General features: G+C 37.6%; 1 protein-coding gene across 5 annotated transcripts in view; it reads right to left on the bottom strand.

Moving 5' to 3' along the window:
* The window catches only part of LOC103047068 (cyclin-dependent kinase 17), a 37,091-nt gene that overhangs the window by 8,432 nt on the left and 11,071 nt on the right, over window positions 1-17,588 (bottom strand). For 3 of the 5 annotated variants that reach the window (XM_049485839.1, XM_007247973.4, XM_007247972.4), the window contains exons 2-15: window positions 14,363-14,514; window positions 12,137-12,283; window positions 10,071-10,204; window positions 9,753-9,878; window positions 7,451-7,507; window positions 6,600-6,714; window positions 6,340-6,434; window positions 6,184-6,246; window positions 5,500-5,623; window positions 5,150-5,270; window positions 4,548-4,645; window positions 2,953-3,058; window positions 2,626-2,668; window positions 2,317-2,407 (exon numbers count right to left, since the gene is read on the bottom strand). In XM_049485839.1, the coding sequence (XP_049341796.1) occupies window positions 2,317-2,407; window positions 2,626-2,668; window positions 2,953-3,058; window positions 4,548-4,645; window positions 5,150-5,270; window positions 5,500-5,623; window positions 6,184-6,246; window positions 6,340-6,434; window positions 6,600-6,714; window positions 7,451-7,507; window positions 9,753-9,878; window positions 10,071-10,204; window positions 12,137-12,283; window positions 14,363-14,492 (1,450 nt within the window). In that variant the 5' untranslated portion in view covers window positions 14,493-14,514. The remainder of the gene's footprint in view (window positions 1-2,316; window positions 2,408-2,625; window positions 2,669-2,952; window positions 3,059-4,547; window positions 4,646-5,149; window positions 5,271-5,499; window positions 5,624-6,183; window positions 6,247-6,339; window positions 6,435-6,599; window positions 6,715-7,450; window positions 7,508-9,752; window positions 9,879-10,070; window positions 10,205-12,136; window positions 12,284-14,362; window positions 14,515-17,588) is intronic. The other 2 variants (XM_007247975.4, XM_007247974.4) reach the window with 1 other exon arrangement.

Here is a 17,588-nt window from a genome sequence, read left to right on the forward strand (position 1 = left end):
CAGAATATAGTAAGGACAAAATATCAGAAACACCAGAAAAATAAAATCTTCAACAAAACTAATGAACACTTCACAATGAAAAACAATGAAAAACTACATATCAGCCCTTTCTCACTTTTCCTTACGATTGTAAGCAATTCTATTTTAAGTGCCTTTTATGAATGAAGATAAAAGTCTACATTAAACATATTATATATATTTTTTAAGTCCAAATGAAAAAAAAGGAACAGTAAGGATTATATTTTTTGTATTAAATCATAAAATTATCAGGGTGTAGCATCAGATTTTGAGGAAACATGTTGCATTGTTAAGCACAGTTAGCTCTTCTGTCAGTATGTGTAGTATAGAACGGTTATCTTTGTGAATTTTAGTTTCTGAAACCTGGTTTCTTTGTTACAGAGATCAGGCAATGCCCCTTTACGGGGCAAGAAGGAGGAAAAGGTTTCTAAAACATTTAGCCAGGGTTAAACTAACTGTGATCTGTGAACTGTGCTCAGAACTCCCAGTCCTGCCTGTAAGTATCTTGGACCAATCAGTGTCGAGTTACATTCCCCACAGTACCGCCTCTTTTGGGGGCGATTCCTGACGATCTCATCTCATTTGCTCTCATTGACTAGTCATTCTTTCGTGAAAACAAATATGCAAATGAGGGACAATGAATGAATATGAATAATTGTATTTTTTTTTTTTCATTTTGCCACATTTTATGTGTCTAAAATCTTACTCTCAATTTTCCCCAAACTGGTTGGTTCTATTGATTATATGAATAATTTTAGACATAAATAATGCACATATGGTGTCAGTAAAGATAATGTATTACAAGGATAATGTGTTTAATAATATTCATGCTAAAAGGGAATGCACCTGAAGGGTGTGATTGGAGATAACCACACCTTCACACTCTTATTCTTAAATGTTTTATACATTTATATATACAGTTATTATTTTTACTGTTCACTTTATAATTCACTTAATAACCTTATGATCTCTGCTCTCTTTTTAACTGTCACTATGACAAGGCTTTGGAGGTTGTTTTTACTTTTTCAGGAATCAGGAAGGTCAGAGTGTTTTCATCAACAATGAGAGCTGTGAGGAGAATGTGACCCTGAGTGGCAGAGAAGCTTCACTGCTGTTCTGGGACCAGTGCATATGAACTAGGAGACAACAAGCTATCTGAGTGAAGTGCTGGGAACCTCTCCTCAGATAGCCAGCGCTTGCCTGTTCTACACGCCGTAAAGTCACACACAGGCCAGAAGATCTTTGCATCCACTCTTTTCCTCTGTTTCATCTTCTCACAGACTTTAGGACACTTAAGGACTGTCTGCTGTGTTCATGAAGGACACAGTGCTGAACAACATCATGATAAGAACTTGTTGCTCAGACAGGCTGGAGCGGATCACGTCATTAAAACTGGACAACATGCTGTTAACTGGACTCTGCTGACACAATCATAGTGATAAGTTCTGTCCAATCACATGTCATTTGCAAAATGTTTAACTGCTTGGATGAAGTCTGAGGAGTTCTCTCTGTCCCTCGACTGGCTTTAGTTTCTTTCTCTTTCTTTCTCTCTCTCTCTCTCTTTCTCTCTCTCTCTCTTTCTTTCTCTCTCTCTTTCTTTCTCTCTCTCTCTTTCTCTCTCTGGGTTGCGAATGTGTTGATCTATTGAGATTGTATTCGTTGATGTACTTTTACTCTTTTCTAATATATATCGTTTAATTTTTGTTCCTTTTATATATCTGTAATGCTGAAACTATTTTTCAAGTAAACTTTAATATATTTTAAATTCTAAGCTCTGACTCATTGGTCATCATTTCATGTTCTGAGATTTCTCACATCCGAGTTTTATCTAAGTCATGCTGTGGTAAATTACCCTACACACCTCTGCTGGAAAACACTGAGATAAAGAAGGGATTAGTGAGGTGAAATTGTAAAGCAGGAATTACTGAAATATTTTGTATTTATCCCTCATTTTTTTCGGATATTTTTTTTGTTGCATTAACAATTAATTTATTAATCAAACTTTATGTTTTGTAATATTGAACAAGCTCGATTTATATGTACTATTTTATATATAGCTTATATTTGAGTAAATTATGATTCATTTTAAATATTGTTCAAAGTCAATGCTTATTAAATACGCCTGGTTGAGCTTTTATTTATTAAATAAGAGCTGATGAGGGAGGGTATATTAATGAAATTAGTTTGGGTAAAAGCTCTGTAAATGTTGGAGCTAGTAATAAGAGGTCAGAGGTGACAGAGAGAGTCAGGGGATGATGGGGGATATAGTCCGAGGCTGCTCGGACTTTAAATACTTACTGTCAGCCAGTCCCTGCACCTGCTCTCCCAGACTCCTGAAGTACGGGTGTCTGAGGGCTTCTTCTGCAGAGACACGCCGCTTCGCCTCAAACTACACACACACACACACACACACACACACACACACACACGCACACACACGCACACACACGCACACACACGCACACACACGCACACACACGCACACACACGCACATTGAGAACTCCTTTGCTGCTCTATAGGCACCCTTAAACCCAAGATTGTTATAGAAAATTCTACACAAATTAATGGGATTAATACAGTTGTACAGAAAACAGAAACACACTGACCTGTAATAACTGATTAATTAAATCATGGCCATCACTGTCTATCCTGTGAACAAAGGAACAAATTTAGTCAAACATTTAATGAGCATATCTGCCTTCACATCCGCTTATATAAAACCATTTTTATTATTTTATTAATATTATTACTAGTAGTATAATTATCATATAACATTCTTAACTTTTAACAAAAGATGCAAGAATTTATATGCCATTAATCCAGTTTATATGCCATTAATCCATATATTCTAATAATCCAGTTTTCAAATAACAGCTGGTATTAATAGCAATATAAAATATAGTAAAACTAAAAACACAGGCAGCAACACAGACCTGGGTGCGTGATTGACGAGAGGTTCGGTCCGATATCGCGGAAAGTTATAGGTTCTAAACTCTTCACTGGTGCTGACGCCTGGCCAGGACTCTTCAGTCGGAGTGCCTGGAGACATACACACAAGTACACACACGCAAAAACAGTAAATCGTTATTATTATTATCTGATGTCCAGTATCATTGTTGGTCTTCGTTTTTGCTTGTACTTCAAAAGAACTTTAAGCAAAATAAAAGAACAAAATGTAACATTATAGCAGTAAATACATTTAGCCTTATAAAACCATACAAACAAAATACTGTGCATTCACCAAAATCGTCCTAAATATCTCAGATACCAGATAAGAGAACATTGACGAATGCCTGAATTTTCATGAAAACTTCAGAAGTGCTAAACTGCTGTGTTTTTAAAGAGTACCGTTTTAGTGCTAATGTTTGAGATGGCACATTTTATTTTACTTGCCTCATACACAGTCTCCTATTTTTTTTTTTACATTTCATTCGTTTATTTTTTGTGTTATACTAGAAAACATTGCTATTTGCATACCAGGACGGGAAAAAGTTGAATTTCACGTCAGTGACGTGTAGTGAATTATTTTAGCCTAACATTCCTCAGCTGATAGAGGCGGCACAATCAGGCTAAAATCAGTTTAGAGTTTAGATTCTCAACATGAGCCGATGCTCAACCTGAACTCTGTCCGGGTCGCGATAAAATCAAAGAGCCGCATCACAGTCAATCGCCATGCACCTTAGGGTGCATGGATGTGGGCATATGTGGGGTGTGGTGCGGGGGAACAGATGACAGACTCTAATCATTCAAACCACCCAGAACTGTAGTTAAAAAGTTTTGTTTTAAAGCTCCACTAGGTAGGATTGAGATTTTGTGCTCGTGGGCTCCCCCCTACACTCCCCCTACAGTTGTAGAGTGTAATAAATGTTTCAGGCGGATTAGTTTCTCTTTCTCGTTTTCTGGCTTTTACATACATATTCAGTCTCTTTCCAGCTTCTGCCAGAGTGTCTGTATGTTAGTTTGTAAAGAATGAACCAGTAGTCCTTGTAGAACTGTTAGAACTAAAGGTCGGAAAGCAGGTCGCAATTCTCGCGAGCGTTGGTCGCAGCCACCTCGGAAAACTTACAGAGTCTGGTTTGAGCTCAGAGGAGCTCCGGCACAGACAGGAGAGCCCCTCTATTCCTCCTATTACACCTCAATGGAGTGCTGCAGTGAAAAAGTTCAAAAATCAAGGAAATCCTACCTAGTGCTGCTTTAACGATCTACTTATTTATAATGTTGGGTTTAAATCAGGCTTAGGCTCATAATGACAGTTTATGGGGCAGATTGGAGTGGACTCGGGTAGGATTGGGTTGGAGTTGAACGTCTTTTTACTTAGATACTGTGATATAAAATGTGTTCTACCAAAAACATTTAGCAGAACAATAAAGGCTTTAGAATGTTTGGGGAATAAGGCCTATATGTTCAGTAATAAGTATTAATTAACTTTTATCAGCTATAATGGAAGGCTATTCCTCTATCTGTAGAAAAACAGACCATGTGTTATCTCTACTGCACACAATGAACTCATTAACATACAAGTTCTCACCCAAAATACGAAATATAAGATGAAGTTCATCCTCCACTGTAGATCCAGGAAAAAGAGGTCTTCCTGTAATCATCTCATAGAATATACAACCGACCCCCCTACAAACACACAGAGAGAAATTTGAAAGAAAGTCAAACTACATAGAATGTACTTTTATTTATAGAAGGTTTTATAAAATTCTGAATACAACTGAAAAGTCTATTATAAAAGATTTAGTTTAGTTTTCATTGAAAAAAGAGAAAACCCCTATATATTGTGGTACAGGTTGATTTAATTCAATCTATGACAAATTAATTAATTAATTTATTATTTTATTTAAATTAAAGTCTGGTGAACAGTATATAAAAGCTGAAAGAACCATATTGAATCTGACATGCACTGCAGAGAAACTGTCAAAATTACTGCCCTTTTAAATCTAAACGCTCGTCAATATAATTTATGCATTATCCTTTTGGTTGATGACTATATGGAAAATTGCATTTGTTGAATTTATATTGAGAATATTTTTTAACTTGGGACATGAAACTTAAATGCTACATTTATTTGTGTAAACGATTTCATAACAGTGCTACAAAAAGTCAGAATGTTTGTTCGAGACTCACCACATGTCGATAGGTGTGGAGTATTCTGTTGATCCTAGAAGCACATCGGGTGGTCTGTACCAGAGTGTGACCACCTCATTAGAGTAAGTCTTAGTGGGCACAGACTTTGCTCGAGCCAGACCTACAAAATTGCAGGATATGTAAATATATGACAGATATGTAGACAGATGACACAGGTATAAGTAATGTTTGTGTTGGAAACTGATCCTAGGAAAACGGATGAAAGGGCTGCGACTCTACCGGAGTGCATAATTATACTCCTCTTCAGACTATATAATCATCTGGCCTTGTACAGAGTGGGTGTGTATGTTTTCATACAGCTCTGTCAGAACAATGTTGTGTATAATCACCGAAGTCCGCCAGCTTGAGCTCTCCCTTGTCGTTAATGAGGAGGTTCTGTGGTTTCAAGTCTCTGTGAAGAACTTTGCGGCGATGGCAATATGCTAGTCCTCGCAACAGCTGGAAGAGGAAGATCTACAGAGCAGAAACATTACAAAATAAACTCGTAACACGAACATACCGGCACAGAAAGTGAGATAATGTAAAGGCAGTTTAGGTCAGAAGTACAATAAACTCTAGTCAACACTTAGTGAGAAACCAGAAGAAGAAAGGACTAATGAAAACTGGTTATTAATATAGAGAAATATGTGAACTCATCATTAGATAGAGGTATTTAAACAAGACGTTCAGTAAGCTGTGATGTGTCTCATTTACCAGTATTAGCAAGATATCCTATCAAGGCTAGGAAGTTACACATGCACTTTAATGGACTTTAAATGGCTTTTTGCACACTTCACGTGCTTCATCACGTGTGTAACATTCAAAAAATAAATTAAAAACAAATACAAATTCAAAAATGTAACAACAGGTTTAAGGCTAATTGGAATTGGAATTGGAACCATTGGAATTTAACCAATTATCATACAAAATCCACATTTTCTAAACTATAAACATCTGGTCAATGATCAAAACTGGCCAACTGAAAATCAATTTTTATTTTCAGTTACAGAAAAGAAAAATATGCCCAGACTTACTTTCACATTGTGAACACTCATGATGTTCCCGCAGTCATCCATGTACTGCTTCAGGTCCTTCTCCTGAATGTTCATCATAAAACGACATGTGAGAAAAGCACTCATATTTATCATATTTTAGACACAGAGCTTGTATTTCCACTCTCATATACGGACCAGGTATTCGAAGACCAGGGTGAGGCACTTGTCCGTGTGGATGATGTCGTGAAGAGTGACGATGTTAGCGTGTTTTAAATCCTTCAGGAGGGACACTAAATTAAACAGAAAAGGAAACACAGAAAAATACAGGGATTGACACACAGAACAACATTTATAAAATACATGACAGCACAGATCCCAAAAATTGTATATATTTATTAATCCATTAAGCGTTGTTATTATTATTGTTGGTGCATGAAGAGTTACTGCACAGTTACCTTCCCGTATCGCAGTACAGGGTGCTCCTTCTTCGTGTTCCAGCCTGATCTCCTTCAGAGCCACCAGGCTATCAGTCAGTTTACTGCGTCCCTTAAACACAGTCGCGTACGTGCCCTACAGAGGAAACAGGGGGAAATCCTGAGCGACTGAAGTCAGGTTACCAGCTGATACTTACCATTATGTGGGAATAAGCAGAGATGATAAAACGCTTGCAGCTAGGCTGAAAAAAAAATTGCTATGGTGTGACTTAAATTGTCTGCTACAGTTATTAACTGTTAACTCCTACCCATGAAGACTAAGTGGAGTTTTTTCCAGGTTGTCTTTTTAGCTATTAGTTTGCTATTAGTTTGTATTTATTTACAGAGCTAAAGCCGGGCTGCAGCAGAGCAGACACTGTCGTCAAAGCTCTGTTTACACAGCTAGTTAACGTTAGCGCTCTTGTGTAAGTAACTGTACACTTAAATCGGATCTCCGACTGATTCCGCTGCAGGCAGGTAGCGTTCTCTGCTACAGTGCTGTTAGCCAATCAGAGGTGATATATTTGCATGTATGAATATTCATGAGCAAGAGCCAAATTCTGTATTTTTTCAGAGACCTCTAATTCAGTGATCTAAAGCAGAGCTATACAGAAACACTGGAACGAATGAATAAAAAAACAATATAATGAGACTTTTAAGATACATAATAAGCACTATGAAATTTTGCATTGGAACATACATTACTCCCACTTAAAATGTGTGCTCGCGTACAAAAATGGATTGTGAGGATTTTCAGCACTGCAATAATGTGTACCAAATGTGATAACAAGTAAACCAGTCAGTTACTATAGTTTATTTGGCTTGTTACTTACCTCTCCAAGTTTGTCCAGTTTGATGTATGTCTCCAGTTTTCCAAAGCCAATTTCAGACTGTGAGAGATACAAAGCAGGTCATTTTCAGCATATGTGTGCATGTACTATAAGCACAGATACATCAAACAGTAACAAAACACAATAAAAGAACCATGACAGTGAAGTATACATTACACCAAAGACATTGCCTGTTTTCATGCTTAATGAAAGCAGTATTATAGACTTTAACTATAACTATGTTTAGATACTGCACTGTGCAAAAGTCTTAGGAAGTCATGAACACTTTAAAACTATGGGTGTGGTGATTATGTTATTTCACCTCTGAATTGCAGGGTGAGCTCATGTCTATGTTACCTTCTGGCTCTTTCACTTTTAGGGAGGTTGTTTTAGTCAGATCTGACTCAGATGTTTGCCACACAAGAATTTCCAGAATTCCATTTCTTTACTTTAACTGAGTAAAAGATTGCCCACCTGTCTGTACTACCACCGAACGAAAGATTCATAATTGGGCTCTATAGCTACAGGCCTCAGACCAGCTGCTCACCCACTAGTTACTGCTACCTGCCTCGGACTAGTGCCCCACCCTTTATTATCGACTGGGTTAAAGTTACCTTGGACTTTAACTATTAATACCTAAATGTTGCTACAATTAGTACTATAATTAACCATCATCAATACTATTAACTGATGAGTCTCAGTAATTCTAAAGTTTTTTTTTTCCTACAGATTTGAGGGGTTTCCTTGGCACGGTTGCTTTTGGCTCACTCATTGGCGGTTTTATGTTTTATGTGCTGTTGGTCTTTTTAAACAAAATGTAATCAAATTTATTTATATTGACAAACAGAGAATTGTCTGAAATGGTTATCCACCTAAAACACAAACATATGTACATATGTTTATGTGTATATATGTCTAAGGATCTACAGTATCTACAGATATATTGCAAAATAAAAACAAAATGAAAGTAGTATATTGCAAAATGCTACATCACTGATTTATAAATTGTATATTGTGATTCTGAGTGAGACTTGAATCTTAAATATACACTGACCATTCAGGACTTAAACACATGGAAAAAGGTCAGGAATAAAAACAAGCAAGAGAAACTGAACAGTGCTTCGAGTGAAAACCAAAGTCCTGAAATAGCTCCTCTGATTCATCCAACACAAGTAGTGAAGTCAGACTACAGCATTTAAACATTGCTGCTTTTCGAGGCCCTTTCTCCAGCATTTCTCTCTCTCTTTTTCATTAGGCCTGTGGCACAGAAATGCTTTGGTCACTGAAGTGACAAAAACTGGGCTAAGAGAGACCCAGAAGCACAATGCGTGTGTACTGTACAGCACTGAGCATTCATTTCTACAGCTGAGCTTTGACTAGAGGCCAAATGTCCTCTCTCTATCCCTCTATTCCATGTGTCCTCTATCATCAGCATCTCCGCTGACCAACTTAACAAATGAAGCATGTGATCTACTTCACTTTCCCTTTCTGTTTCTCTCTCATCCTTATTCCCTCTGCCTCTCGCTCACAAACACAAACAGTGCACTGTGAGAGTTCTGAGACCATGCCAATGCAGAGGACAGGACAATATCAAATCACACTGAGACTATGGAGCTTTTGTTTATCCCCAAATGTATAGTCTAATTTAGTGTTCATAAAAGCTGCACTACATTTTGTTTTGTTACAATTTAATAGCAATAATGTTGTCAGATCCAGAGCCAACCTGCATAGTTAACTTATTCTTATAGTAAAAGCTTTTAAATTCAGAAGGAGAATTAATCATATTACACTTGAAATTTAATGTTAAATGGAGATAGATAGATATACTAGATAGATATACTCATCTCTAGATTCTGGGAGAGGGGCACACCATTCCCCTTACCGCCCAGTATAACAGCTTACCATCACTAAAGGGTGTAAGAGCTAGTGCTGGGGTTAGCGGGTAATTCTACAGACTCCCCTATAAAACTGTACTCGTACATGAGTTTCACTGGACTATAAGGTGCACTGTTGATTCTAGGGGAAATTAATGGGTTTTAGGTGCGCCTTATAGTCAGACAAATACAGTACATAAACCTCACTATAACTTATTATACCCCACTGTACCTCACTGTTCACTTAAACAATAATAATAACATTTAAAGTAAAAATTACTCCTGTCCTTTATTTTACTTTTTTACTTTACATTACTGTTGTCATTGTGTTTTTATCACTGTCATGATAATAAGGCTTCTGTGAATGTTTAATCTTTAGAGAGCTACAGATAGAGAGAGAGATAGAGAGAGAGAGGAGGAGATAATGTTACCAGCGAAGCGCGCCGTAACCTCCGACTCAGGGGTTTGTCAAAGGGTGGACTGTTCATAGCAAACTTCTCCAGGTATCCCTCTGGCAATCGAATATCCACTGGCAGTGATAGGCGTTTATTAATGTCCTTCAGAGATAAAACAGAATAAGGAAAACTGAGACAGAGGAGCGACAGAAGCAATAACTCACGATTATCCACAGTATCCACTTCTACAGACCTGAATGTGTTTTACTGTGCCTACTGTGTGAGTTTGTATGATGGTAGAATGACAGGCAGCAGTACGACTACAGAGTTGTTTGAGGGGTGGTTCTGCATTACCTCGTTGGAGATACGGCGAGAATGGTTGTTGCGCATGCGGACCCGGACAGGGCTCTGCACCTCATCAGATGAAGTGCCTGAAGCCTGATCACTCTCTCCATCCGATCCCATCTTCACATTCTCATGCACTATACCTGCACACACAAACACACCTGCATTAGCATGAGGCTGAACGGAGACAGCCCTCTAAAGCTTGTCTATACACCTCAGATCAATAACAAATAATCTGCAAAACGTTCCGGGCTGGTTAAAAGTTCATTTCAAGGTGTCAAACTATGATTTCTGTGTAGTCTCAAGTATAAATATGATGAATATGTAAAAGAATTCAAAATCTTTATTATTTAAATGCACATTATTCTGATACTAAACCTATTTGAACAACATCACTAGCCTTTTCTCCCAAACTCTGGAGGCTTTATACCCCTCTCGCCTACGTCTGGCATGGTTTAAGGGGAGTCCACAAACATTTGGACATATAATAAAATGTAAGAACTGTTCTATTATGCTATATTTATATAGTCTATATTAATTTATTTTCTTGTAAAAAGAAATCTATAAAATATTTCTGTTTTTAGTTTTTATCTTCACATTTCAGATTTTTAAGTTTTTAATAGTGCTGTCAGGCTAATTACATACACTGTGATTAATTAATCCAAATGAATAACATTCATCATCAAAGCATTTTAAACTGTACAATTCATACATTTTAGCTGAGGAGTAAATGAATGAACAGAATTAAAAAGTCCACAAAGTATTTTCCCAAAAGTCTTCTGGAACAAAAAGATGCTTTCTGGCATCTGGCAAGCCTTAATGTTTTTTTTTTTGCTCAGCAGTGGGTTTTTGTCTTGGCACTCTGCCATGCAGGCCATCTCTGAACTTAACTGAGGCAAGTTATGCCTGCAGTTCTTTAGATGTTGTTGTGGGTTTTTTTTGGACCTCTTGGATAAATCATGCTGCGCTCTTGGGGTAATATTGACCGGCCGGCCACTCTTGAGGATAATGGCTCTCACTGTGGTTCGTTGTTGACCTTTTCCAGACTGATAGATCTCAATAAATTTCTTTCTCAATTGTTCCTGAACTTCTTTGGATATTGGGATGATGTCTAGATTTTTAGTATATTTTGGTCTACTTTGCTTTGTCAGGCAGGTCAGATTTAAGTGATTTATTGATTGAGACCAAGTGTGGCGGTAATTAGGCCTGCGTATGGCTAGAGAAATTAAACTCAGGTTATGTTTTATTGGGAGGACAATCGCTTTTTTTTTACAGTGCAATATAGGTTTGGATTTTTTTCTCCTTTAATAATAAAAAAACTGGCATTTTGTGTTTATATGTGTTGTCTTGCACTTATACATTTAAGAGTGACAAACATGCAAAGAAAAAGAAATCATGAAGGGGGCAAACACTGTGTACACCACTATAAGTAGTCAGTGTACAGTTGGTAAACATGTCCAAATTGTCAATATTTATTATCTTGCACTGCATTAACTCTCCTGGTCATGGAATTGACCTGCACAGTTTGATACTGGAATCCCCTCCAACCTTACATCACGGAGCTGGTGGATGTTAGACACCTTGCAGTCGGGGCTCAGCTTTTTTTAAGAGCAACAATTCTGTTTCTTACATCCTAAGAGAGTTCTTTGCCAAGAGGTGCTATGTTGAATATCCAGTGGCCAGTATGAGAGATTTGAACCCAAAACACCAAATTTACCAGCCCTGCTTCCCATTCACATCTGAGACTTGTAACACTAGCAAGTCACATTGCACCGGGGAGGGAAAACGTTATAATTTGGGCATGTTCACTGTGAGGTGTACTCACTTGCGTTGCAGATACTTAGACATTAATAGCTGTGTGCAAGTTTAATTTCTATAGTGTTGTCCTGTAAAAAATGTGAGGGATGTACTCAATTTTGTTGGATATTATATAACAGGGTGAATACTTTTTAGGCGCAATATTTGTGAGCTAAAATGCAATATTTAATTTGGGCAATTCAGAAACTCAGAAAGAGTCCGAAAGACGAGCAAAAAGAAATAAGGAGTTAGAGAAAATAACTGGGGTAGAGAATCACCGAGAGAGCCAGTCCGGTGAAGGGAGAGGTACGGTCGGTCCAGGCCGTCTCTACGGATCGCGCCCCGACCCAAACCCCCTGCATACTGTCTCAAGAAGGAAGGGGCACTGTGGGATGCAGGAGGGGGCACGGGGCAAACCATGGGCTCTGAGAGAGAGAGAGAGAGAGAGAGAGAGAGAGAAGGAGAGACGGGGAGGGAGGAGAAGGAGAGGGAGGACAGAGAAAAAGAGCAAAAGAGAGAATTAGAGGGGGAAACAGTGAGAGTGAGAGAGAGAAGGGGAGAGAAAGAGAGAGTGGGGGAGAGAGGGAGAGAGAAAGAGAGGGAGAGAGAAATAAAAAAGTAGGAGCTGTAAGTCACACTGGGAGGCATGCAAAGGAAAGTCAGACAGAAAAAATCTTAAGGTAAAGGAAGCAGTTTGTCAGAGAGATTCGGGAAAATATTCACACAACCCCTATTATGAGCAATCGACTAAAGGAATTATTCAATTAAAACCCACAAAATTCAGATACTCACTAAATCAGTTTATTGACAAGTTAATACGTGTAAGGTTGGGAATCTATTTTGATGTGGTTAAGTAAACCAATTCAGTGATTGAGATATACATAAATTAATAGTGCATTTTGTATGATTATCTAGATTTTGTAATAGTCTACATTATGTCTCGTACTGTTTTGTATAATCTTAATCTTAATCTTAATGCAAAGTGTAATAAGTCTGAGGAACATTTTGGTAGTATTGGGTTCAGGTTGCATTTTGATTTTTAGTGTAAGACAAAAACAATCATTCTTAAATTAAACATACGTCAGCTCTGTGCACAAAAATACATTAAAACTGCAAATGTTATTTCAGCTATTAGCCAGCAAATTGTAGCATGGGAGTATTTACAGTGATTAATTAGTCATGAATCAGCAGGACCATGTGTCGCTGATCCACAGATTAATTTCCGCCAGTCATGTTCTGCACTTGATGCTGTCTGTCCAGAGAAAATACCGATATTGTGATATATTGTATAATTTACCATTTATTATCGATATAATGAATCAAATATTGTTATTGAAACATTGCCACTCTATAGGCACTCTTGCTTTATTATAGCGCTATAATTATGATGCTGTGATGTATCACAGATAATTTTCTTGTGATATATTAAGTATAGCATATTCACAGTATTGTGATATCACTGTTAGGCTAAATCAGTTAACAACTACAGTAGCATATTTTGTTATCTTTTTCTGGTACAAAATCAACTCAAACAGAGGAACTTTACAGGACTTTTGATTAATATAACTGGTGTTACACAGAATTATACAGTTCTCGTGCACTTGTCCTGTCTGCTTTGCCACAGACACATGACGCAGTTAGCCAGAGCCGAGCTCGGAACAGGAACGATGAAGACAGTTCATTAGGTCAGTGGATCATCACCATGATTATAAAGCTTTCATTACAAGGCCAAAGTACTACATAATGCTGCTTTACCCACTGACTGAATGAAATACAGATTTTAAATACTGGATAATTATACACTCTATGGACATGAAGCTAAAAAAATATCTGCTATGTTTTCAAATTTGCAACCAGGTTCTGCACAATAGTGACCAGAGCCGGAGCCACACTCAGCTTATTTGGTAGGTCCCGCCCCTTCTCCCAGAACTCAGCATCTCAGACCACCTTCCCTGAGTATTTTAGCCTGACTAAAATTTACTGCAACATTTTTCAAAAATGTGCTATATTACACCAACCAGAGAATACAGTTATGAAATCTGTAACTTATACACACATAATAAAACTATTTTGTGTAATATAATCTGGTTTAAATGTACACTCTTCTAAAGGAGTCTTAATAAATATATTTTAATCAATGTTAAAATTAATAGATGATGTAGCTATAAAAAAATGCAAAAAGATGACCAAGAAATGCTGTATTTTGTGAATTTTGTAAAAAAAATCAGCTTTTAAGATGCCAGCCATGGTCTAGAAATATCCTAATAGACCACCTTACCAATGACCTGCTGGGGAATTTAAATAAGTCATTTTCCCTTTCGCTTCGTTTTTTAAGGGGTTTGAAAGGGTTTCCTGTTACTTTTGACTCATCCTGTAAATTTCAAGACACAATATGACAGAACAGGGTGTTTCCTGCTCTATTCCGTGGCTGAATAAACTGAATATACTGCAAACGTTTTTAGTGAATACTAAGCTATTTACATGAAAACTGTGAGCTTTCTCACCATTTTCCCGTGACGTCGGTGGCTCATCTGTGGCTGTGTGTTCTGTGAGCTCTGATAGATTTTCGTCCACCGGTCGAGCACTGCGGAGGCTCATCGACAAACGCCTCTTAATAATTTTCATTCGGTCCATCAGAGCTCACTTCATTGAGGTCCTGCAAGTACAATCATAGTGAAGTCAGTTCCTACTAGTACAATCTCCATTTTCATTATAAAATACACATAAAATATAGCTGCACCCAAAATGAAGTGTGGGATGGTAATGCAATTCAGAAGGAATATAAAAGTTACCAGGATCAATAAAATCACTATAAATTTAGATTGATCTACACATACAGAAGTAGTGAGCAATGCTACGAAGACAAAATCTATAGTAACGAGTCCTGCTTTAGTCTTGGTGGAGACCACAATCCGTGTATAGAGTCACGTGTTCAGCACCAAGATCAACGGTTTATCATATATCACACGTCCACAAGACCTGGTGTCATGGTCTGGGGTGTAATTTGGTACGACGCTTTTGGCCTTTATTCCAGATTATCAAGGGACTCAATTAGGAACCTCTACAATGTCATGCTGAGGCGTCTGGTATATTGCAGCATTACATATGCGTTACATTTCTTATATGTTTTTTTTGTCCTGGTAACTATTATCCTTCTTTGGAATTGCAGCCTGACACTTTTGTTGATAAGCTCATATACAAAACAGAATCTGTCAATTTGAAGGTAACATCATTGTATGCAAAGGTCGGAAATATGCCAAAAGGTTTACTCCACAATATTTTAAGTACCTTTTGTACAATTACAAATGCAAATATAGCCGCAAGCGGCAATCATCGGGTTCAAGCACCAACTTGCACAATGGTGCCTACTGGAGCATTGAATGGTGATGTGTAAGAAGGTCTAATATGATTGGAGATGCCCTGTCACATTTAGAAATTATCAAGTTTTTCACCTGTTATTAATGTTGAGCAGAGGCCTTTCAACCTGATCAGTGCTTAAATTCACATGTAAATCTAGTGAACTTTGTAGGATATTCATTAAGTGAGTTAGAACTAGTCAAAAGGTGTCTACATGTTATTGGTATTGATCAGGTGGCTTCAACCAGAATGTTCACAAAGTGGTATTCAGATTGACCTTTGAACCTTTGCAGAACAAGCTGAAATGTTTGACCAAACAAGTTTGAATTAACACAAAGGAGTGAATGTTCTGATATGACATGTCATTACGAAGTTATTATAAATCTAGTTCTGAATTAAATGGCGCTTCATCAAGCACCAACTAGCACAATGGTGCCTACTAGAGCATAGGATGGTGATGTGTAAGAAGGTCTAACACAATTGGAGACAATCTGTCACATTTAAAATGATCAAAAGTCTTTCACCTGTTATTAATGTTGAGAAGAGGCACAAAGGAGTGAATGGTCTGATATGACATGTAATGTCAAGTTATTCTTAATCTAGTTCTGTATTAAATGGCGCTTCATACAGAGGTCTTTAACATTGTGAGATTACAGCAAATACTGCAGAGTTACAGCAATTTAGGTTAGAAATTCCAAGGACGCACAGATTGCTTGATGCCTGGAGAGTATTGTATGTGAAATTTTCACAAATGTTTTTAATGAACATTTACCTAGAGACTCTACAGTGTGCAGCAAGACTGAAATGGAGGTGATAGGCCAAATATCCAGAGAGTAGTTTCAATATAGCTATTTTCAAACAATTAGCAATTATGAATGAACAAAGCACTTTTTAAACATAGTTGTATTGAGAAATTTGTCAGAGCCACTGTACTAAATATGGCAAAAACAATTAGATGTCAAAATAGTACAGCATGATTGACATATACTCGTTTTTTTGGAACAGCGCCCCCCAGTGGGCGGATTGTTTCAGCACTTTGCAGGTCACTACAGTGTCTCCACCTGAACATAACTGCCAAATATCATCCAGATTGGGCAACATTCAGCCTGCCAAAATGTCTGCTGAATGCTGATTGGCTGATGGTGTTCAGCCATGTTGATTGATTAAGTTGCCCTTTGAACATCCTTTAGAGGCTGTATGATAGATTCTGCATGCAAAGTTTCAACTTGCTAGGTTGCACGGTTGCTGAGAAACAGTGCTCCAAATTTACCTCTTGAAGTGAATGGGGCATATATCCGGAAGGACTAATTTGCATATGGCGGCCATATTGTTTACATATTTCAACTTTTTCTTAATGCATATTGAAGCGCATGCTCTCACAAGTGTTTTGATACCAAACATGCCAGGATTGGTCAAAATTCCTAGGACTAGTTTGCAAAAGTAGGTTTTGCATATTATGCAAATTAGCACAAAATCTATATAGACGGAAGTGCATGGTCCAAATTGGAATTGGAATTGGTTGTTGGTATTGACCCAAGGAATCCATCAAAAAAAGAATTTTGAATGTAGGTCTTATGGTTTTTGAGTTATTGAGAAAATTGTGAAAAATGAATTTCCTTGTTTATAGCGCCACCACTTGACCAATCGGTGCCATTTTTGTTGTCCACCGAGATGCACTGATCCTACATCTACCTACCAAGTTTTATTTCTCTATGACTTACGGTTTAGGCTGCACAACTGTTTTTACAGGAGAAAAAGAATAATAATAATAATAACGAGTTGTCCCCCTGTCACAGGGGGACGTAGGGCCCTCGCACAACAGCGCAAATCGTACCGGGCCAAACCGAGAAACCGGTAAAAGTAATTTTGAGGTCTTATTGAGTGTGCCAATTTTCAAGAGTTTTCTATCCTGTTAAACATGTGAAATATCCATTTAAAATACAGGTAGCGCTATAGCGCTGTTAAAATACATGTATTTGAAATTCTAATTCTACATCAAACAACAGCCTCAGATAAGCAGGCCGGTCAAATTTTGTGAGTTTTTCTCCGTTATAACCTCCTCAAAACACCTGGCATTACCTAGGTTTTGACCTCCTGTTTTGATGTGGCATCTCACAAATTCAACCATCTGCCATTTCGTCCTCGTTTGAGATATCGACTATTCCTTCACAATTTATCATCAGATATGTTTATTGTTTATTTTTACCAAATACCAAGAGAATTCAAGAAAATTTCTAGGAGTAGTTTGACAATATACACAACAAATGTATGTAAAATTCAGATATTTCAAAATGGCTGACTTCCTGTTGGGCGGAGTCAGTCCTACCAATACTGAAAACGTGTCTAATGATGTCTCTTGTGTTTTTGCCAAGT

The sequence above is a fragment of the Astyanax mexicanus genome, chromosome 12, assembly GCF_023375975.1.
Source record: "Astyanax mexicanus isolate ESR-SI-001 chromosome 12, AstMex3_surface, whole genome shotgun sequence".
Lineage (NCBI taxonomy): Eukaryota > Metazoa > Chordata > Actinopteri > Characiformes > Acestrorhamphidae > Astyanax > Astyanax mexicanus.